The sequence below is a fragment of the Chelonia mydas genome, chromosome 3 (genome assembly GCF_015237465.2).
Source record: "Chelonia mydas isolate rCheMyd1 chromosome 3, rCheMyd1.pri.v2, whole genome shotgun sequence".
In the NCBI taxonomy this organism is placed as follows: Eukaryota; Metazoa; Chordata; order Testudines; family Cheloniidae; genus Chelonia; species Chelonia mydas.
The window spans coordinates 73,858,810-73,883,550 of NC_057851.1; the positions used below are offsets into that span (position 1 = coordinate 73,858,810).

At 38.9% G+C, this 24,741-nt stretch overlaps 1 protein-coding gene across 3 annotated transcripts in view; it reads right to left on the minus strand.

Moving 5' to 3' along the window:
• Positions 1-24,741, minus strand: part of ASCC3 (activating signal cointegrator 1 complex subunit 3) — a 530,489-nt gene that overhangs the window by 78,777 nt on the left and 426,971 nt on the right. For all 3 annotated transcript variants that reach the window (XM_037894528.2, XM_037894526.2, XM_043542702.1), the window contains exons 31-34: positions 16,842-16,979; positions 16,629-16,749; positions 9,204-9,336; positions 6,305-6,430 (exon numbers count right to left, since the gene is read on the minus strand). In XM_037894528.2, coding sequence (XP_037750456.1) covers positions 6,305-6,430; positions 9,204-9,336; positions 16,629-16,749; positions 16,842-16,979 — 518 coding nt within the window. The remainder of the gene's footprint in view (positions 1-6,304; positions 6,431-9,203; positions 9,337-16,628; positions 16,750-16,841; positions 16,980-24,741) is intronic.

The following is a 24,741-nucleotide window of genomic DNA, read 5'->3' on the forward strand; positions in this document are numbered from 1 at the left end:
AATCATCATTACAGCTTAGAGCAACCATCTCATGCGAATGGGATGCAACTTGTGCTGAAGGGTTGTAACTCAATTAGTTGACAATTAAATCCAAAACGCAGTACTCTTCGGACATGTTTGGAATGGAATGGAATTGTAGCCGTCTGGAATAATTTATGGATACTGCATGTTTACCTTGTTGTTGGGATGTTTACTGTATGAATATATTGGTTTAGTTTAATAGAGGGCAGTAAGGAAACCCAAGCGGGCATGGAAATAATGGCTCACAATAAGCAATCCCTGAAGCAAACACTTGAGGATTGTTAAGAGACAATGCCCAAATGTTAAGGTTTGAAGATTTTACTTTCTCTGGAGCCAAACTGCAAAACTAGTTTTGGCTGGAAGGGGTAAAGCCCAGGAATGCAGCAGAAGAAAAGAATGTTGACAGTTTAAAAAGGATCTCTCTCTCTCTCTCAAGCGAGGGAGGAGCTGTTTGGGGTAGCCAGCCAGAAACACAGGCACCTGGTTCCGGGGTCTGAAGAACTCACCATTCACAATAGATTGAGGAGGAGAAGTAAGGTCATGCTTGTGCAAACGCCCAGCACGCCAAGATTTATGAGCAACAGACAAGGCTGTACTGCAGAAATTCCTCATCATCTAGATTTCTGACTAACCCTATCAACTCTATGACCCTTCTCTACTCACTGAACTGAAACTAATGTTTTGTGAAACTGACATACAGTACAATTTTTGTTTCGTAATGAAATGAACCAACTTCACAATCTCAAAACATGATGTTAATCTGTCAATAAAAAGTACTACACTTCCATACACAATCCCAGATAAGTATGAGTCGCATCATATTTCTGTGCTTCCCAAGGTAATTGGGAAGAAAAAAGTCTTGTTACACTACTTAAATAGTAACATAAGTGTGTTTCATATTTATGACGTAAAAACCAATATCCTGAACTAAAACTCAGAGGCCAAAAGCCCCAAGGAGATAAATAGGTGTTTATCAGCATGGTCTATTAGTCCTGGTTAGGGGTATTAATAAGTTATCATGCTGCAATGTAGTCCCATCCTCTTACCTCTGGACTTTGATTAATATAAATCCCTCTATTCTGATTGGCTACAGCCTCTAAACTTTCCCATTCATAAACTTTTGAGTCTTCTTCCCTTCTGTTCTTCTCATTTCACCTAACCTTCTGATACACATCTCTTTTTCCTTTGAAGAAGGCTTAGCTCCTCTTCAACTATTAAGAACAATTTCTTTTTAAAGTAAAATGAGAGAGAAAGGTGGAAAAGTCTAGGGGCTTGTCTACTCTGGGAATTTTTGTACTATTGCAACCCTCTATAGATATAGGTTCACTATATGGGTGTAAAAAAATGACTTTTGTCAGCACAGCTTAACCCCAGATTGACACAAGCATAAATCATCCTGGTGAAAGTCACCTATCTTTTTGAAATATACCAATATTAGGGAGTTACACTAGTGCAACTACATCAGTGGAAAAATCCCAAGTGTAGACAAGCCCTAATACTACATGGTTTAGAGAAGAGATGAATAAGAGGAGCCATGAAAGAGCTGCATAAAGCAATGAATGGTATAGAGAAGGCTGTTCTGGTCCTCCTAGTTACTTTTTCTCTTAATACAAAGTAACATCCAATGAAATTAAAAGGCAACACATTTAAAAACTGATGGAAGGAAATGTTTAGTCACAAATAAAAATTATCCAGTGGAACTCATGACCACAAGATATTATTGATGGCAAGAGTTTAGCGGGATTTTAAAAATATCAGAAAGTTATGTGAATAGTAAGAAAATTCACAGTTACACTACATTTGTAAAGAAAACAAACCTTCCTATTTACAGAATACATGCCAATAACTAAATGGTGGTGAAGAAAATTTCTATGTATGGGTCACTTAATAATTGTCCATTATGAGATTTCTTACACCTTTCTCCAAAGAATCTGTTTTTGGCCAATGTCATAAATCACTGGACTATATGTATCATAAATGTGAGTATTATATTCTCATTGTATTTAATTTCTAGAGTTACCTGCAGCGACAGGATTGATAGGAGTGTCAGAAATTTACGTGCCCTTGCAACTTGTGGGCAAATAGATGGGTAACATGAAGGCATTAGTCATTGAAAGATGAGGGTTTTGCATAATTGCTATTTGGTCATTGAGAAATAACTATGGATTGATTATGCAAATTATGCTACTTTGAATGGTTAATAATAGCCCTCAGTCTAGTAATAGAATCTGCACTTTGAAGGAGAAATAACCATAATATGCAAATTAGACACACTTAGCCAATCAATGTGCAAGAAACTGCATATGTGATATATAATGTAAAATTGTGTGCTAATAAGAACATCTAATTGACTGAGACAATTCCATTTTACTATAATTTATGCTATTCTGTTCTTTCACTGTGGTAAATTCTCCAAGGTTGTCACAAAATGGAAAATCTTTTAAGGACAATCTTTGAATGAATCAACAATAAAATCTGTCATTACTGAGCATTCAATTTACATAAAGAGAAGTGATTTAAATTCCTCACTTCAATTTGTAGCTGTATGGAGAGAAAGTTTATCATCATATTAATGTTCCAACTGCAAAGTTGATTCTGTTTAGGTCCACATATGTACTAGGTTTCTATCCCTCTTTCTTTGATTCAGTGTATAGCATAAAATATTGGAGTTTGATTTTCAAAAATGTTTCAAATGGGTGTATTCCTTGTGAAGAAAAAGTTGGACTAATGAACTCTATCCTTTCACAAGGTTAATAGAATGGACAGAGTCCATTAATTTCACCCAAAGCCAAGGATCTCCTTTCCTTGCTGATGAGATGTGGTCTTTATCTAGGTCTCCTACCTGCCAGCTGTGATAGGTTAATCTCACATTATTATTTTTTTCACAGAACAGAACTCTTGGCCAATCTCTCTGGCCACAGCCCTATAAATAAAGATTGACGTGGAAGCACCCTGTGGCATGGTACAGTACCTGCTTGCAATCAACACAAAAGCTTTAACTCAAAACACAAATTTCAAATCCCTAGAATATTTAGAAATGACTGGCTCTTAGTAAAACAAACAATGGACTGGAAACTTGGCATGTTGTGATATATTTATTTGGATTGCCCCTCTCATTTGTATATCCAGGCCTATTCATGATCTATTTAACAAAGTGGCTACTATTCAGCATTCCCTGAACAATACCAGCTGCCAACATCCCCACCCTTCTAATCATGGGCTCAATTATGCTTTTTATCAATAAAGTTAGGAACCCATCTTACAGATAACAGGAGAGATGGATTCAACAATTCAACAGACCAGGGAAACTAAAATAATTCAATAAAAGTAAATAATGTAATATTTACATATTTCCAATGCTATACCAAACATATTACTATATCAGGTATGACAGATTATTTAAAATTTGTTGCAGAAACATTTTCTTAATATCTATTTTATGCATGCTAAAGTATTGAGATGTTAACGTCTGATATGGTGCCCCACAAAATTAGAAGAATGAAAAGTTCTTAGTTCATTTTTGGGGATTTATTTCAACATTTTGAATATTGTGGCAAACTTTTTATTGCTATTCAGCAATGGAAAGAGAGAGGTTCAACTATATCAGATACCTGGATACTTAAAATGAAAATGTATTTTGATCTTAATTTCTCTCTCAGAAAAGGTAAAAATCAAATTAATATGGTTTAAATAGTCATGAGTTTTCAATAAGACTAATGACTTTTTATTATTGGACTTCGTAGGTGTAGTTTGACGGATTCTAAATTTGTTTACACAGCAGTAGCACATAATAGGCAATAAATTAAATGAGAATTTAAGTCTATTACATACTATCTAAGCCTGTTCATTTGGAAACATGACATCAGTGTGCATTTATATAATGCCTTTCATCCCAAAGAATCCCAAAGCACTCTACAAATCACGCATGCAGGAATTACTTCACTCATCACCATGCAAACACCTGTTGGATGAAAAGCATTAGCTGTTTCACAGTGGAGAGGAAGGCTACAAAACGGCTCAGGACCAGAAGTGAAGAAGAAGAATATCGCCAATTGCAACTGCAGGGGGAATTCAGATACTGTGGACAAACTGTAAGCATCAAAACTGGAGTATATCCAGAACATTTCTACTAGTGTGAAAAGTGACATGAGATCCTTAAGGCCCACAAGTTTTGATTGATTTTATGTCATTCAAAAAATGAAGCTCCTCTATGGCACAGTACTCTCCATTACTACACTGGGAATTAGCTTAGAAGGAAAAGCGTGGTTTTGCATGAATCTGGAGTCCTCCTCCTGAAGCACCTGGGTTTTCGTTAGGTGCTTCTCAATGAAATACTGACCAGGCCTGACTAGGGTTGCTAACTTTCTAATTGCACAAAATCAAACACCCTAGCCCTGTCCTGCCACTTCTCTGAGGCCTCTCTGAATCTAGAAAGAACACTGTGTGCATAAATGCAGGTGGAGGAGGGAGGAAATAAGAGCAGGCTGTTGATAGCTTCAACTTGCATCTGTAGTGTTCCATGTGTGGCACTCACAAACTGATGCAGGACTCCTGTTTCATAATTGCCTTTCAGTCTGGTCTGCTGTTCCCTCAACCACATTAGCAATGCCTAACAGACTCCACTCTGAAGCGGCCCCCACCAGCTCAGCGAATCTACCCTGTTAAGACTCTGGACTATCTGACTCACATCTCCACATTATTCTGTGTTCCCCATACAATCAGATCCTAATCTCCCCCACAAAACCATTCTGTAAGTATCCCTATCCCTTCCACTTCTGCATCCACTTGACTATTCCCCACCCACACCACCACTATGCACAGATAACTCCAGGTCAGATTTGGCCCTTCTCCCTCAGCACTTGTTGAGAAAACTCTGCATTCCATTTATCACATGTGCTGCTCTCCTGGCCAAGATTATTCAGGGATTCTGGCTCAAAGCAGCAATTTGTCCTTAAAAATTAATGTTGAGTTATAACTTGAAATGTAAGTTTTCATATTATGTCCCATCATTAGAGAAATGCTTCAGAAGTAAGGCGTATCAGTAACTGTTGACCTCAGGTAAGGAATGTTTTGTATCATCTAGACATCTTGCACATTAGTCAAATAATAACTGTATTATATCTATATCAACCTATGTAATCTATTTTGTATCCAAGAAACCTCTCTATAAAGGAGACTTATGTTGGAGCTTGATACTGCTGGATAGAAAACTCGCCAAATTAGATCCACTAATTAAATCATTTAAACATCAAAATCCAGTATTAAAATTCATTTCTTTATAAAGTTCTCCTATGATTACTCACTACACCAAATTAGCATTTGTGCGTGCAAATCCACAACCTGGTTTATCTCAGTAGCCTTAATAAGCACAAAAACAAACTCATACGAGAAAAGACTTTCTGTATTTTCCATTTTCAAAATGAACTTGCGAAGGTTACTTAAGAAAGATTCAGGCTGAAGGCCTAGATGGAGAATATAGAACTAATAAAGCTCTAAACTTGGAGTTAAGGCAACTTGTTATTTGACTATTTCCACTTCGAACATAGCAGTCCCCACTGCTTATAAGGAACTCAAATTAAAAATGCTGCCATGTGCTATGGCGTTTGTTATGTGGTTCCACGAGTATTATGATCCTGCGTATGTCAGATGGTATTTATGAAATGGCAATAGTATAAGAACTAATCCTTTGTTCTCTACAATATTTTGGTTGGTGAACATATTATACTCAAAACAATGTTGAAGCAAAGGTGGAGATACATGGTTAGAACAACTCACAATGGATTGCATAACAGCTAGAGCAAGGAAAGATGACAATAATGGTCAAATACATCTTTCCCAATCTCCTCTAAAGAAGGTAAACATCACATAGAAACAGCTGATAGCTATTCCATCAATGACTAAGAAAATCAGCTGGTGATAGATTGCCTATAGGAAGCCGTGCGTAACATGTCACTGTGATCACTAAAAAACATTATTAAAACACTAAAGAGAAATATATAAAGCAATTTGACCATCTGGGCTTTTAATTTAGGGATACTGAGTTAGCAATTTTGATTAGGCCCTCTTAATAATATGACTTTTTAATTGTTTCTGAAACTTAAAGTCTAAGTTATCTACCAACAGACGTTTTCATATTTAGAGAAATGTTGTGAACCATTTGCATGTGCCTTTCTTTCCTAGGACTGAGTCTGTATTAGCCTGATTGTCAGACATGCTGAGTATTCTGGACTCTAATGATAAACAATGGGAACTCAGTTACATTACTTTTTCATTTTACACTCACCTAGGGTTCATGATAAGACGACGGAAGAAGTAAGTCCAGGTGATGTAATCCATCGCATCCTGCTTGGAAGTAATAGTTCCAGCAGCAATTTCAGCATTCAAGTGATCAGAGAGCACTTCCAACAAACTAAAGGACATGATGGAAAAAGGCATCAGTTAACTTTACAAAAATTGTATTTCGTGGAGTTGTACATAACCAACACACACAGCCCTTGTCTATAAAAAGCAAAAATACCTTTTTAAAAAGAGTTTAACATTTTTAATCTAAAAATATTTTTTTCCCATAGGGGTGGGGTGGGAAATGTTCTTGTAATGTCACAATCATCATTGCATGTTAGAGCAACCATCTCATCCAAATGGGATGCAACTTGTGCATGCTAAAGGGTTGTAACTTAATTAGTCGACAATTAAATCCAAAACGCAGTACTCTTCGGACATGTTTGGAATGGGATGGAATTGTAGCCGTCTGAAATAATTTATGGATACTGCATGTTTACCTTGTTGCTGGGATGTTTACTGTATGAATATATTGGTTTAGTTTGATAGCAGGCAGTAAGGAAACCCAAGCGGGCATGGAAATAATGGCTCAAGGTAAGCAATCCCTGAAGCAAACACTTGAGGATTGTTAAGAGACAATGCCCAAATGTTAAGGTTTGAAGATTTTACTTTCTCTGGAGCCAAACTGCAAAACTAGTTTTGGCTGGAAGGGGTAAAGCCCAGGAATGCAGCAGAAGAAAAGAATGTTGACAGTTTAAAAAGGATTTCTCTCTCTCAAGTGAAGGAGGAGTTGTTTGGCGTAGCCAGCCAGAAACACAGGCACCTGGTTCCGGGGTCTGAAGAAGTTAGGCCTGCCTAGATTACCATCGGGGAATAATAAACCTTTAGGTGAGATAGATGTTTGTAATCTGTTTATTGCTTTAAAATTCTTTTCCTCTAAATATTTTGTTCCTACTGTTAAAATAAACAATATTTTGGTTTTATAAAGGCTGTTTTGTAACTGTACATCACTGACTATAGACTCCCAAAGGGAAGAACCACAGGTGTCTGAACTCAGTTGGATCTGCTGGATAAACATGGTTGATACCCAGTGTATGTCTACACTGCACACTAAGCCCGAGCTCTCACTCCGGTTGAGCCCAAGTCCCCCTTCTGTACACACATAAAGATCAGTCTGAATTAGGTCAGCAAGAACTCAGGCCCAGATCCTAGAACCCTGCTAAGGAGATGGATAAGAGCCAGAGTCCTGCTGTCACTTAGGCTTAAGCCCTGTTATTTTGCATGTGGATGCAGGTCAAGCTGCAGCCCCGAGTCAGAAAGTCTGCATAGTGCTGTATGGACATGTTAGCACAACTGTGAAACCCAGGTCCAGCAACTGTGAATCCAAGTGTACAGTGCAGTATGGATGCTCAATCATGGGTTTGGGAACACCAAATCCACACGCCGGAATTCAACAGGCCCAGGTTTACAATGCAGCGTAGACACTCCTATGGAGTATTGTAGGAAAAGGCCAGATCTAAGATAGGGAAAGCTGGCTTGCAATTCCATCTTGGGAGAGGTAAAGACATGAGGCCTGACACCTGAGGAAGAGTGCTCAGAGAGACCAGACAGGGGACAAAAGTGCAGCTATTCCTGTAATCGTGACATGGAAATATCAATTTATTTCTAAAATGTTTACTGAAAATGTAACGGTAAATGCAACCAAAAGGGAATAACATATAAGGCTAATAAATCTGTTTTTTTGGTATAGAGAAGGAGGGAAGGAGTTCCAAAGCTAAGGAAGCTTCAGGAAAAAAACAACAACATGTCAATGGCAACCTCTCTTTTAAACCAGAGAGCCTCCTACTCAAAAGCCTTTGATGATCATTACCAGAGACCAAGATGTGTCTCAACTAATCAGAGATTTATAAGATTAAGGTCAACATCTAAGTCTCTGTCTGGAAATTTATCAGCATATTATCTGTTTATATTAAATAGCATCACAAAGAACATTTATAATATTTCAATGAAAACATTAGGATCATCATTTGTGTATTTGATTAAGAGAATGTTTCTATTTTTAGAGATACCACTTAGGAATCACGTAGAAAGGCTTCCTCATTTATTGCCAAAATCATATGGTCTGGGTAAAAAATTTGCATTTTAATGCCCTTTTTGTCTAGAATTACATCATACTGAACATTTCCTTCAGTTTCTTTTTGTTTCTACTGATATACTTTTCTATGCATTTTTCCTAGTGTGCCAAACACTGAGCATAAGTATTTGAAACAAAGCACATCTGAGGGTAATATTTGATTGATTAAAGGTTTATAAACCCTAGCTGTTCCTTAAGAAAAAAAGGGTATATGATTGTCTGTGATAGAGGGGATTATACTAGCTACCGTTATATTTACTTACATTGAATTGACTAACAAATGATAGCTCATGGATTAACTGGTGAGGTTTGGAGAGAATCCGAAATATTGCTTTGTTTTCCTATTTTTCAAAAATCTTGCAGCTCCCACTTTGAAAGAAGTATTAGCAATTGTTTACAAGATACATTTCCCTTTGAGCTTGATGTCTCTGTATCTTTTAACAGGTCTAGAATGGTATGAAAATGCCATGTGAAAAGTATTAAGCTTTATCTGATTTTTCTTCCTACTAAACACTTTTGTGACCATATTTTCTGTTGGAGTTGTCGAGAGCATAAATTATTATTCTACATTCTCTTTCAAAACAGCCTCTCCCTCATCTGAGAAAGCAGCCAGAAGCAGAGTAACATTGATCTAGGGATGCTCTAAACACTTGGAAGGACTACTGTCTTTAGAGGTCCCAATATTTTGATGCATCTATGTCCCATTTCATCTACTTCATATTTGCTGTATGCACTTTTATCTGTTTTTTTTCCCCCTGTCAAACTTCACCTTGATTCGACTGGAAAAGGTTCATAAAGAAACTTTTTGTAGAAATCTTTCTTAATATCATGGACTAAAATCACAGCTTTGCCTTGGTCATCAAACTGTGGTCTACCAGCACGTCCCATCATCTGAAGTACATCTACAAAACAGATAATAAATACATTTATTTCAATATAATTTACAGTATAGGATATATTGTTTCTCTATAACCTCATTTACCCATCCTTGTTTGTTACTCCCACTGGCTAAATCTTGTCTAAAATCATATTGAAAATTCTTTGTGGCAGGGACCAACTACAATGCAAATCTTACTGGGGCCTCAAATACAAATAATAATTACACATGAAAAACTATGGTAAAGAATGTTATTTGGGTTGCAAAGACAAGCACTTCAAAGTTACAAAATGCTAGATTTACGGTGCCTGTGCAATAGTAATTTGGCCTGCTTGTGTATCCAACCTGTGCACTGACTGAGGTAGAGGTCCTGGGGGAAAAAACAGTTATGTGTTTATGTAATTAAAGACCATAATGAATTTGCACACGAGGGCTCAATTAAGGACTCAAAGGCATCCATAGATTTAGCAGCTCCTAATTTTCCAGCATGTGACATTGCAAATAACTTTGCAAATGCTCCCACAGTATTCTTGCCAGCAAGTTAAATAAGTATGGGCTGGATGAATGGACTATAAGATGGACAAAAAGCTGGCTACATTGTCAGGCTCAACACGTAGTGATCAATGGTTCCATGTCTAGCTGGCAGCTGGTATCAAGCGGAGTGCCCCAAGGGTCGGTCCTGGGGCCGGTTTTGTTCAATATCTTCATTAATGATCTGGAGGATGGCATGGATTGCAACCTCTGCAAGTTTGTAGATGACACTAAACTGGAAGGAGTCCTGCATTTAGGATGGAAGAATCCCATGCACTGCTGCAGACTAGGGACCGAGCGGCTAGGCAGCAGTTCTGCAGAAAAGGACCTAGCGGTTTCAGTGGACGAGAAGCTGGATATGGGTTAACAGTGTGCCCTTGTTGCCAAGACGGCTAACGGCATTTTGGGCTGTAAAGTAGGGGCATTGCCAGCATATCGAGGGATGTGATCGTTCCCCTCTATTCGACAATGGTGAGGGCTCATCTGGAGTACTGTGTCCAGTTTTGGGCTCCACACAACAAGAAGGATGTGGAAAAATTGGAAAGACTCCAGCACAGGGCAACAAAAATGCTTAGGGGGCTGGAGCACATGACTTATGAAGAGAGGCTGAGGGAATTGGGACTGTTTAGTCTGTGGAAGAGAAGAATGAGGGGGGATTTGATAGCTGCTTTCAACTACCTGAAAGGGGGTCCAAAGAGGATGGCTCTAGACTGTTCTCAGTGGTACCAGATGACAGAACAAGGAGTAATGGTCTCAAGTTGCAGTGGAGGAGGTTTAGGTTGGCTATTAGGAAAAACGTTTTCACTAGGAGGATGGTGAAGCACTGGAATGGGTTACCTAGGGAGGTGGTGGATTCTCCTTCCTTAATGACAAGTTTCAGAGTAGCAGCCATGTTAGCCTGTATTCGCAAAAAGAAAAGGAGTACTAGTGGCACCTTAGAGACTAACCAATTTATAAGAGCATAAGCTTTCATGAGTTACAGCTCACTTCATCGGATGCGTAACCAATTTATTTGAGCATAAGCTTTCACGAGCTACAGCTCATTTCATCGGATGCATCCGATGAAGTGAGCTGTAGCTCACAAAAGCTTATGCTCAAATAAATTGGTTAGTCTCTAAGGTGCCACTAGTACTCCTTTTCTTTCTCCTTCCTTAGAGGTTTTTAAGGTCAGGCTTGACAAATCCCTGGCTGGGATGATTTAGTTAGGGGCTTGACCCTGCTTTGAGCAGGGGGTTGGACTAGATGACCTCCTGAGGTCCCTTCCAACCCTGATATTCTATGAAATCTATGTTAACATTTTTTTAACGTAATTTCCCAGAGTTGTGGGAACAACTACAGACTTCTATCATTTGAGCTTCAGGACTAGCTACATTAGCATGCCAGAATAGGGGAATGGTACCACATACTGGTCTAAAGGGTGCTCAGAGGAGCCTCCCACACATAGTGAAAAAGGATGGTCAGTGGCTAGGGTACTAGCCTGGGCCTTGGGACATCTGGGTTTAATTCCCTGCTCTGCTGCAGTCTCTCTGTGACATCTGGGCCACGTCACTTAGCTTCTCTGTGCCTCAGTTACCCATCTGTAAGATAGAGATAAAAGCACTTCCCGACCTCACAAGGGTGTTGTGACAGATTTATGTTACCAATCTGCCCCGGGTGTCAGGTGATTCGGTTGAGGCCGCAGGATTTTTAGGGAGGAGATGACGGAGCACACCACATAACTGAGTTTTAAAGCTTTATTGATAAAATAATAAAACAACAGAGTGCTGGGCAGGGGGAGAGTGCTAGGTGGGTGGGGGGGGGGGGCTGTCACTCAGAGGAAGGAAGAAAGCGTTAGTGGCCCAAGTCCTAACCCACTTTCATACTCACACCCGCACTATTCAAGGCTGGTCAAGCCTGGGCGTAACATAAGAAGAAGAGGGGGAGGGGTGGACAGGAGTTTTTGTCCTGTGAGCCCAGGATGTTTAGGGTCCACTGTTGATTTACAACTTGTTGTGGTTCTCGGGAGGGTTTTTAAGTCCTGGGTTCTCTAAGGGGTGTTCTTGTTTGGTGGCTTCTGTTTTTGGTGCTCTCTGTACTAGTCCAAAACCGGCTCGCTGTGGCCTCCTCGGCTTTCCCAAAACACACCGGCTCCAGAGACTTTGTTTTCCCTCCTGTTGGCCTTTGTCATTTTATTTATTTTTACTGTAATTTTTACAGCTCTGCTCCGCTTAGTTCTACTCTTTTTACGGCTGGCGGGGGGGGTTGGGTAAGATGTGAATGTAACTGCCATTTTCTTGTCAAGCCCATGACCTTGGACCGGGGCCAGCGTCTTATCTTCAGATGGCGCTAGCTGAGGTGTCGAGTTAACCTGTTCTTTGCTTTCTTTCCCTCCCTCTTCGGCCTTTTGCAACCTGCAAAGGAACTTTTCACCCACACTCACACCTTTAACCCTTCCCAGAATATGTTGCAATGCCTACAACAGCGTTAGCAACATACAGTGCTGATTTACCTTCCCAGGGAACCCCCTGAGGGGGGGCCGTGGGGGTGTGACAGTGCTGTTTGGATAAACACATTAAAGATTGTGAAGCTCTATGATATTATGATAATGTATAAGGCCAGATAAGTACCTGGGTAGAGCTGTCTCTTCCCCTGCCAGGAGGTGGTAGCTCCTGCCTCTTGTGGGGTCCCCACAGAATAGATGGGGTGCTGGGGTGAAATACTAGGCATGGTGGGGGACATTATGGAAGAGAGCCTGATTTTGTTCTCTCTGTTGCTTCCCCCATCTCTCTAGGAGTGGAGGGTGCTCTTGCTCCACGCCCAAAGGTGGGAAGGGCACTGTGACAGTGGATCCCTGGGTCTTACAGGGGAGCCCAGTTCAATGCTCACTCTCTCTGTGTCTTCATCCTGGAAGTTGGAGGAATATCTGACCTCATGCCGGGAAATAGAACACTGGGGGCATACGCTAGGTTGGGGCGGGGCGGGGGGGGAGCTTTCTGGCTTTCCCCCTCCCCATGCTCCGACTACAGCTGCTCGGTAGCTCCTCCTGTCTTCTTCTACCGCTGGTGAGTTGGTGCTGGCAAGCGATGAGGTTTTTAGAACATTCAGTAGTTTTGTCAGGCTGCCAAAAATGTTGTGAGGAATGCAAGTGAGAGAAGGGACATTGTGATTTTTAACACTTTACAACCTCAGCTAGATCTGAATGGAATTTCACAGGAAAAGAAAATGCATCTTCTATCATCTGAGGCATTTCTCCCTGTGGACTATCAAAGAACTGCAAACAATAGAGATGTTGCTGTTTCTTAAAGAAAGGTCACAAGAATCCTTCATACTGGAAAGTATTAGACAACCTAAACACAGGGGTCACAACTAGCTCCCCCTATGATAAGAATTCAAGCAGGTACAGTAACATTCAAATGAAAAGACTCAAATCTGTCCTTAAAATCCACTTCTACTGTGATGTCTATAAAACACACTGACAGATACAAGTTGGGCTGGTGCCCAGTTGTGACTGCTATGAGCACTAAGGTTACCAAATTATACAAACACACCTGTCTTTGTTGTTACCTTGTCCCTTACCCCACCCCACTCTGTATGTTTGTTTATCCATTTGTTTGGGTCTCCGAGTTCTCAAGAGCAAGCACCGATTTTGTTTTATTGAGTTGTATTACATCACATCCAATAGAGCCATGAGCTTTGTTTGGGGCCTCTAGCTTTTACCTCAATATGAATAATATAAATGAAACCAGAAAATAATTTTCAAGCATGAATTACTGTTTACCTTTTCTATATTTTCTGTTCTGTAGTATCTATGAGCTATATAAACGACAACAATTATCTTTACGCAGTTTGTTCATTGATAAATTAAGACTGATGTTCAACTATAAAAAGAAATGGATTCCCAAATGGTATTTATGAATAGATGCCTACAAGGGAGAATGATGAAATATTTCCTGCTATTTGATAGTGCATTAAAATAGTGTACGATAGTGCATATGAAATTTACCAAAAGGCGTCAGGAAATTATTTTTGCCAATATCCACTGGAGAGCTAGCCAAACGCAACATTTTCTTTACTGACTATACACTGCCTGGACTGTTCTTAACTACCGGATTAAACTATTGAAATGTCAAAGGAATCCAACTGGCTGAGTGAACGTCTTGTATCAGAGATTGGCCCACCTCAAAACCTCTGATTTGTACTATTTCCAGCCATGCTTAAATTCAGATGTGAACTCAGGCACTGCTATTATTTTCAAATTATGGGCCTATGAGTAAGTAAAATTGAGGGACCTCATTCTGCCCTGAATTGTACACTAGGCACCAAATTAAGTCCTAGAATAGGCAGGTAACTTTAATGGAGATGAATCAGTTTATACCACATCTGAATTTGTGCCATGCTCCTATGAGATGTTAAACAGAAGTTAAACAGGCAATCCTAAGGGCAGATCTGAAAGCGAGACAGGGGGTTGGTCTACATTACAAAGTTTTCCTGGTGTAACTATAGCGGCTGGCTAGGAGCGTGGACTCAGCGGACAGAGCTGCTGGTGTAGATGCAACTATGCAGACATAAGAGTGCTTTTGTCAGCATAACTAATGTCATTGATGGACGTGGTATTGCTATGCTGGTAGAAAAAACCTCCTTCTCATAGAATATGCTCAATCTCCTTAGGGGGCTCTGCTGGCAAAGCTATGCCAGCAAAGGCTCTGTGGATATGTCTACAATGAAAAGAAAAAACGCACTGCACCAAGTCTCAAAGCAAAGATCAACCGACTTGGGCTCACGGGGCTAAAAATAGTAGTGCAGACGTTCAGGCTTGGGTGGGAGCCCATGCTCTGAAACCCAGCAAGGGAGGAGGTTCTTAGACTCCAGGCTCCAATCCGATCCCAAATATCTACACTGTTATTTTTAGCCCTGCAGCCTAAGTCCCGTGAGCCCGAGTCAATTAACCTGGGCTCTGAGACTTGGTGATGCAGATTCTTCTTTGTAGTGTAGACAAACCCTGTATCGCAGACAAGACCAGGGACATATGATAATTTGTGTTAAGTGCAAAAAGAACGCACTGCTCATCAAACTGCTCATCAATCCCTTTTCACCACAACTCTCAAATACCCTGAACACTACTTTATAGAAAGGTAAAACAGCAACAAAAAAATACCTTTTCAAACCAGACCACGTGAAAGCATTATTAGATCTTTTTAAAACTAGCCTTTTCCCATACCATAATTTTCTGTGAAATTACAGACAGGAAAATTAAATCTATCAAAAAAGGGGGAAAATGCTACTGGTACAGAATGTGGCATTTCCCTTGAAAGCTCATTCAAGAATCAACAGATCCACAATACCCAAAGCCTATTCGAGAATCCACTCACAATAAACTTAAGTGTGCAGCTATACTCTGAAAGGCAAGTCTATAAAAAAAGCATAATGGGGCTCTGTGTTTATTGTGCCTCACTGATTCCATATTGATTTTGTTTAATTTATTTATTTACTTAAAAAAAAAAAAGGGTTTTCTAACTTCCAGTCCTTCAGACTCAGCTAGGGAGCTGAAAGACAAATTGGGTTCTTTCTTGCTCATTCTTCACAACTAGTATTAAAGAGAGGTATCACTATTCTTACAGCTGAGGAGGGCTAGATATGTTCTTATCCGGAGACTGTTAGTACTTTCATTAGAGCAGCCAAAGAATGATACAAAGGACTCTCAAAAGTGTTAAGCATGCTGCTATAGCTATACTCCCAGGTCATGCCAGAACTCAGAAGCAAGAGACTTGGCCTGGAAATTGATCCAAAGTTTCCTGCATAAGAGTGTAGAGCATTAACACTAAATTAAGCTCTACGATGGACTAGTTGGATGGGCATCCTCTATAATGTATTGAGTTCCAACTGTCTTCTATCAAAGTGACACTGCTTGGTTAAAAGAAACCAATCTCCACCTATGTTACAAATAACATTTAGATTATTCCTAGGAATACATTTTTCTGGCCAAGCTTCAAATAGTTTAAAATCAAACTATCTTTCTTTAGTATAACAGATAAAATGGACTAGGAAACCTGTAATAATTTTAGCTAGTCCTGGCTCTCCAAGCTTAGCACCATTCAAATTAATGTTCTCCCTTGTCTGAACTTTTCAAAGTTGTTCCTGTCTTACTTCTCTGGAGTTTTCTAAAATGGTTGCAATACAGTTTATTTAGCTTTCACTGTTTATGCTTTTGTTTACTTTTTAGCTTCACTGAGTTTGGCCAATAAAATTATATTAGTTTGTTTATAGTCAAGATTAGTCAATTGGAATTTCAGATTCTCATGCATTAAGAGTGCTGCAATGTTTCGACTGCAAACACTGCACAGGAATGCATAGTTGTTTAAAAACCTTTTTCGAGTGGATATTAACAAAATAAACTCATGGAAGCAATTTACTTTTCACACTTTTTTTAAAAACTTATTTTATATAATTTATTTGCAGGCCAAATTTGATTTTACAGTGTTCCTTTAAAGTGTACTGTACATGTTAAAACTGTCCTTTGCTTTTAGTTTTTTTTTTTTTAAAATGGCCTCTTAGGATGATACCAACTCAGTAGTTTTGCAAGAGAAAGGTTTCCATAAAAGGAAAAACGAATATATGAAAAACCTTTAACAAGTTCTCTCATAAGTCACAGTTATACAACAAAAACACAACGAATAATCTATCCCAACATGTGTCCATTATAGATTTTTATAGGTTCAGTTCCTAAAACTATAAATTATTCAAGTTCACATTTGCATATGCTTGAAATGCATTTCAGCAACTAAGAATCTGTATGATTAACGTGAATACCTGTAATGGGATAATCCACATAGCGCCTTGTTTTTCCATCGTAAAATTCTGTTCCCTTAACAATTACTAAATGAGCTGGAAAATTTACACCCCAGGCTAATGTGCTTGTGGCAATAAGAACCTAAAACAGAAAGAAAGATTAATGTAACAAAGAGACAACTTTTAAAATTGCATATAAATCTCATTTTGGTATTATTAAAAACACAAATTTACCTGGATTTTGCAATTCACAAATAGTTCTTCCACAGTTTTTCTGTCTCTTTCATGTAGGCCAGCATGGTGCATGCCTATTCCAAATGCAAGAGTCAGCTTCAGATTAGAATCTCTTACTGTCACTATAACATCGTTCATCTGAAACACAGAGGATGGTTACATGATTTAGAACAGTACTAAATATTCTTCTGAGAAGTTTTTAACATTTTAGCTTTCTTGTTATTGATAAATTACCTGTTTTCTATCAGCAACCACAATTTGCTATGCATTGTCTATATTCACAGAGAGAATGCTGAAAGAATCCTGGTCTGTCTGGTATGTGCCCTGTCTGCCTGGCAGAGTTTTCAATTATAAGTGCCAGTATCAGAAAGACAACCCTTTCAAGCCCTGTAGTCAGGGGTGCTGCTTACTTCGTCTTTCAGAACGAATTATTCAGAACGAATTATTATTATTCAGAACGAATTCAGAACATAATTATTAATTATGATGAAAATAAAACTGGGTCTAACTCAGATCCTAAGTAACCCACTTAGACATGTTCCCTCAACTCAATAAATTGTCATTTACACCATTTATTTAGCTATATTAGCCATTTTCAATGGTCAGTTTCCAATTCGTATGTTCCTATCCAGTCCAATTCAACTAATATTTCAAATGAGATTTTGTAATTTATGGTACCAAATCCTACAGTAAATCCAAGCACACTGCAGCTACTACTTTTCTTTTATTCAACGATTTTGCAATTTTAGCCAAAAAAAAAAAAATGATCAGGTTTCTCTGGACAGATTTATTGTATACAAATTCATGCTGCTTACTGCTCATGATTCCATTAACCTCTAGGGCTAGATTGTGAACCCCTTACTTGCCTAGATGATTAATTAAATACATGAATGAGCCTACTTACTTCACTGGGATTACTCTTATGAGTAACAGCTCATCAATATAAGCAAAGGCTTCACATTCTGGTCCAAAATGCTTATTGATTTGTCCCTAAATATTTGTTCCATTATTTTATTGCTAATGCTATTTATTGTTTCGTGTTGTTTTAATACAATTACAGCTAGTGGCTTTTAAACCTAGTCACTAGTCAATGGTTTCTTGATGCCACCGTGAGTACCATCAACAATATTATACCACAGATTATTGTAACATTGTTAATTGTAAACACTAGATGACATAGTCACTGTGTGTCTATCTCTACAAACAAATAAAACAAAACAAAGGACCAGTGAAACAATACAATACAACATCTGGTGAATATATACATCATATTGAGAAAATTAATAAAAAAACCTACATCATTTAAAATATTGTGGTGAAATTTTGACAATAGCAGCCGTCCATTAGTTATATTAATAATCACTGCTTCAAAGCCTTTCAAATGTTCTGTTTCTGATGCTCAGAACATAAATTTTTTTGAAAACTGTTTTCTGGGATTTAATCTTTATTATATTCTTAAGGCAAATAAAATGATTTGGATATCTAGCAAACACATACAATGTAGTTCCACAGACTCCTCCTAATGTGATAGAAAACACATTACTTTTAAAAAATAAGTTCTACAAAGGTCTGAGAATAAAAATACACTTTATAGAATATTGATATATTTGACCTACTTAGACAATCTAGTTTGGCCAGCACAGCAATGCATTTCAAATAATTTTAAAAGGAGTTTTAGTTGAAGTGTTAGTTACTTTAGCAATGATGGAAGTAATAGAGATTCCAATTTCCTAAAATATCATTAAAGTTTTGGCTCCTAGTACAATTATCTCATGATAACTATAAGCTTTGGACTGATTTATTTTCTTTTATTAATCAAATGACATTTATTTCTTAGTTAATAAGAACATTATATTATGATACCAGGTTAACCCAGAATCTGGGCATCTTTTTCTTCCATGAAGAACAGGGATTAAATTGGCTGATTATCATGTCTATACCAGAGGTCTCAAACACGTGACCCACAGGGTTCTTTCATGAGGCCCGCCAAGCTCCCCATGCCCCCCCGCCCCGCGCGCCCTTCTGCCTACCCCGTGGCAGCTGGAACCATGCCCCTGTGCCCCCGGGGGCGGGGGAAGAGGGCTCTGTGCGTTACTCTTGCTTCCAGGCACTGCCCCCAGCAGCTCCCATTGGCCGGGAATGGGGAACTGTGGCCAATGGGAGCTTCGGGGGAGGTATCTGTAGGAGCAGCAAGAGCAGCACACGGTGCTCCCCCCAACCCCCAGGGACGTGGTTCCGGCTGCTTCCTGGAGCAGAGTAGAGCAGTGCAGGGTCAGGGAACGAGTCTGCCTGGCTCTGGCGCGCGCCGCTGCCACCCCGGAGCCACTCTAGGTAAGTGGTGCTGGGCCGGAGCCCGCCCCCGAACCCCTCCTGCACCCCAACTCCCTGTCCACCCCCTGCCACACCCCACACCCCTCCTGCACCCCAACTCCCTGCCCGGAGCCCCCGCCACACCCTGCACGCCTCACTCTTCCTGCACCCCACACCTCAATTCCCTGCCCTGAGCCCCCTGCTGCACCCTGCACACCTCCTGCATTCCCTGCCCTGAGCCCCCTGCCGCACCCTGCACCTGAGCCCCCGTCACACCCCACACCCCTCCTGCTCCTCCTGGGGGCAGGGAAGGGGCGGTGTTGGGGTGGGGACTTCGGGGAAGGGGAGGAAAGAGGCGGGGCAGGGCCTCATGGAAGGAGTGGGGGCGGGGACGGGGCAGCAAGGGTGGGGTGTCAGTGATGCAGCCCTCAGGGTCATTTGAGTTTGAGACCCCTGGTCTACACCCAATCAGAATATTTCTTCAGCAATAACAGTTTTACAATGTAGTTATCTTCAGCTGAGAACCTGTACTATTCCTTTTGGTCATGTACTTCCCAGCATAAAATATCCCAAATTCACATTGCCGGGAATTTATTCAGAGTTGTTGTTCTTGCTTTTTGCAATCTGCGGTGGTTACTTTTTTCTTCTCCTGACTTGTATTACAGCAGCGTCCTGTGGTGATGTTAGTCATACCTGCAAAGCAGTGTAATTTACCACAGAAAAACTAAAGAACCCTTATAGGAGAGCTGGCACATGCATTACTATCCTGTCATTCTAGCAGCAGAGAATCCTAGTCACTGCTAGCTGACCCCCTTACTTTTACATAAATCAATATACTAAACAAAACTATTTCTACCCATATCACAATTCAGGGCTTAAAATTCTGATGACAATTTATTTTAAAGCAGAACTCCTTTCCCTATGCCTATTTATTGCATAAGTATTAAATATCTCTACATAATAAGATAAATATTACATTTAATATTTTTTACTCAGTCAGAAAAAATACACTAACACCAACATGACATACTGTAAGACGCATCAAAGTTTCCACATCATTCTACATTTTACTATATATTTTAATATATTTGAATATAAATTTAATCATCCTTCTTAAAGTTTAAAAAAGTAATACATATCTTTTTAAACTCTTGATATAGAAAAAAGAACATTCTAAATACAGAAACATGGCTATAAGGAAATGTAAATTTCATTGAAATTGGGGTATGTGTATATGTACACACATTAACATATGTTAATATTAAACTAATTTTGGGCTCAAAACTGCCCCAATTGAAGTCAAGGGGAATTTTTCTCTGGATTCCAATGAAAAGAGAATTGGGCTCATGCTGGGTAACCTGGGCTAACTTGCATAGATTTTTGAAATATGAACAAAACCCCTCCCATTCTTCCCCATAATATCGCTTGATTAAGAAGCTAGCTGTTAATAAACACCTCTGAAATCTGAAGTGGAGTCTGTAATCATTGCATAACATTAATTACCAAAAAAAAAGAAAAAAAAGAAAAAAAAGGAAGATTATAAATGGCAGAAATAAACTTTTCTCGAGACATGCTAGATTTTTTTGAAACTAGTAAGTAGTCATTTTCTGTTCCTGCACATATGTAAACTGTTGAACCATTTACTTTAAGTTAATAGAACTGTTTTTTATATTTTAAAATTTATTATACTTAAAAAGCTTTTGTAGAAAGATAGGATTCCATTTAAGTAGATACATTACTCTGTGCCTGAAATACATTCCAGTCAGAGTATAATTCAGCAAGTTGATGACAATGCTGGCTCCAAAAGAAAGGAGGAGACCAGATTGGACAAGAATGAGCTAACAGATTGTGCAGCCCAATTCTGTCCCTTTGAGTGTGATATATTGTTTCAAGATGCTAAAACCCCATACTTTCTCAAAGCATATCTGTTGTGCTGGTTTTCCCATTTTCACAGAATCCTCATTATTAGTACTCTGTACACTTTTCAAAGCACGTCAGACTCAGACCATATGCCACTGAATAATGCTTATCAATTGTCTAAAATGCCCAATAAAAGAAAGATGTGCCAAACAAAAGAATCGTGAAAGTTATGAAGTCTTTTACAAAAATAATTACATATTTCACATCTGCTACAGATGTTAAATGAAATAAAAAACATCTCCTTGTTATACCTAAATGTTAATTTTTTATGACACACTTTTGTGTCATAAAAACAACATCTTGTAGAAGGAAGTTAAACTTCAATAACGAAAAACATTTAGAGATCATTCTTGATAATTGCTAAAGACATACAATCAAGTTCCCTTATTATTATTTTGGACCAGGTATTCATATGTGATAGTATTCCAAAACAAAAATATGCTGCTGCCGCCGCCGCCCCCCCCCCAAAAAAAACAACAAAAAAAACCAAAATCAAAACTCCACTCCCCCTCCCAAAAAAACCCCAGACAAGATTAACCAGGGAAAGTGCTTTCAAGTATATGCATTTACCACAATTGAGATACATTAATAAAGTTACACATTTAGCATTAAAATATTTAAAAGGCAGCAATATGCTTGTCTAAGATTTCTCTACCCCTGTTTTATATCATAGCATTACTTCAAAACTCAGGAGGTTTTTTGTCATCCTCTGCAGCGTGAGGCTTTGGTCACTTGCAGGCTTAAATTGGTGTAAATGGTGGATTCTTTGTAACTTGGGAGTCCTTAAACCATGATTTGAGGGCTTCAATAACTCAGCCAGAGTTTAGGGGTCTGTCACAGGAGTGGGTGGATGAAGTTCTGGGGCCTGCAATGTGCAGGAGGTCAGACTAGATGATTATGATGGTCCCTTCTGACCTTAAAATCTATGAGTAGGCAATGGGTTTTTTGATTTAAGGGTGAGAGGTAGAAAAGCCAAATGTCCTTTTAGGTCTCCTATTTTTTTTCATATATATGTATACATATTGCCCCCCCCCCCCAATATACATACACATAATTTTCTCACACAGATGCCATATACATAACCATACAATTATCTCTCTCACACACAGTTTCTCTTTCTGAATTCAGAGGTCATTGTGGGCCTGATCGAATTCCCACTGAAATCAATAGGAGGAGTCTTTCTACTGACCTAAGTGGGAGTTGGATGTGGCCCTGTATGAATATTATTAAAGATCATAATTTACACAAGGTATGTTTGTGTTTGGTAACTTAGTAGTATCCAGAGGTTTCATAATGAATAATCTTAACAAAATGCAAGACACTAAAATGATGAATATATTATGCGAAAATTATTGTGGTTGTAGTTCAAATGGTGTACATTGGTAGTTGATTTGTTCCCCCATTACGTTTAAATATGAGAAGAAATTCAGAAGTCTGGCAAGGGAGGGCTTAAATCCTAGAAAGTATTAAATTCACTTTCTTTTGCTAGGTAAGCATTATTTAATTATATTGTAGCTCAATAATAATATGTACCACTTTCTTAATTAGTTTTAATTTTCTATTTTGTCCTTAAGACAAAAAGCAATACAAACATGACAGAAAAGGAAAAGAAAAGAAGAGCTAACAAAATTGGTTCTAATAATTTCTGCAGTATGGAAACAGCAGCACTGATCCACTCCACAGCCACACATCCACAGAAGTGAGCACAATTTGGAGGAGGGGGAAAGGGTTGGTTCCTTCCCCATGCCTTCCCTCCATCCCCCAAGCAGTTGCCTAATCCCACCTCCTCCTTGGGTCACAATCCATGGTGTCACCCAGTCCTACTGCTGTATATGGTAAACTGGGACCTTGAGGTGGCAGCATCTCTTTCAAAATCTCAAAGGTGGGGTTGCTTCCTATGCAGTTAAAAGGAGTGAATGGGCCATCAGCTTGAACAATTCACTCCTGGCTGACAGGTACAAACCAGAGCTGTTAGCAAGGCAGTGTATCACCTCATGGCTATCCAAGGAGGGCAGAGTGAGAAGGAGGCTTTGATCTCCCAGTGGCCCATTCTGGATGCCCCCTCATCATCAGGAATTAAAATACCTAGCTCTCACACAGCGTGTTCCAGCCATAGATCCAGAAAACAAATCTGTATTTTTCTCAGCCTCACAAAGATGAAGAACCCTCACCTCCGCACCTTCTCCATTCAAAAGAAGCTATGCCAGAGTGAGTGCAGCCAATTTCTGCGGACCCATTGTTAAGTAAACAGAGGGGCATCAGCTGGTAATGGAGGTGAGGCTCTCTCTGCTTCCTGTCTATGGAACAGGCACAGATTCTCACAGTCTCCCTTGCATTCCAGGCAAGAGAGCCCTGCAACTGATCAGACTGGTGTGGAGCCAGTTTAAGCAGTCTTATGGGGTTTATTGACTGGCAAATGGAACCCAGTATTTAGCTCTGATGTAGCAGCACCAATGACATCAGTAAACAAAACTAATCCAGGAGTTTTCTGAGAGTGCTCTTGTATTTTTTAAAGTAAATATTATACAAATAAGATTTTCTATCCAGCTGAAGACAAAAGAAAACCACTAAAGTCTAGGGTAAAGCTTGAAGATGTCAATTGTTTACATAAATGGGTAGTTTATATTTCCCCCACTTAATACTCTCCTGTTAAATCTCACAAGATACTTCACTTGCACCAACTGCAAATTCATTGAAAATAAAGCTATTAGATGGCAAGCAGCTACTACAGAAACAATAGTTTGGCAATGCATAAATAGGCTTGGTGGAATTCAATTTAAAAAAAAAAAATTGGCAGAGAATATCAAGGTTTATTTTAAAGCATTTTCTCTATTTCGATCAATTTAAATTTTCACAGTTGTGCAAAATGATGTAACTAAAGCACTATTTATTTTATTAATTTAAGTTTTCACAGTAGTTGGAAATTAGGGCAGGTTATACAATAATTACTTAATGACAATAGACTTTGAGATTCAAAAAGTTAAAGCTTTACAACCATGAAAAGACAAACTGTCAATATCACATGTCAAAATATACAAAGTAAATATTCTTGAATCAAACTGTAATAAGTTTTCATGCAGCATTTTTCTTACTTTGCCTATCTATAAATTTTGATTATTATTGATGAAAACTTTTTTGGGGCAGTTTGTGGGTGTGAAGCGAAATTGATATTTACCAACTATTACCAAAAAAAAACCCTAATCCTTCCAAGCCTATGTACAAACACAAAAAACTGACAGTCTTTCAGCCAGTGGACAACAATTTCTTTTTTTATGTAGTCTGTTCTCATAGACGGAATTATGAAAAACAGCTGAGTAAGGCTTAGTGTTTGCCAGTTCATCTGCCAGTTCTAGCTTTGTTTAATACTCAGAAAAAAGTTATGGCAGTTTGGATAGCATTTTGCCTAATTCCACTAATCTGGGTTTGCTTTCAGTCTAAATTTGAAGTTAGAATTCTCAAGTAAAAAACCTAAATCCACAAAAATGTTACAAGATGGATTTGTTTTGCTCTAAGCATTAGTTTTAGACTAACCCTGCATGTCTTTATACCAGACCAAAACTACAGATTAATCTTGCTCAATTTCAAAAAAATCTGTTGATCCAAATTTATAAAAAATAAATCACAATAGAGCTTGTTTGCATTTTTGCTCTCATTTAAGATCACCACCAAT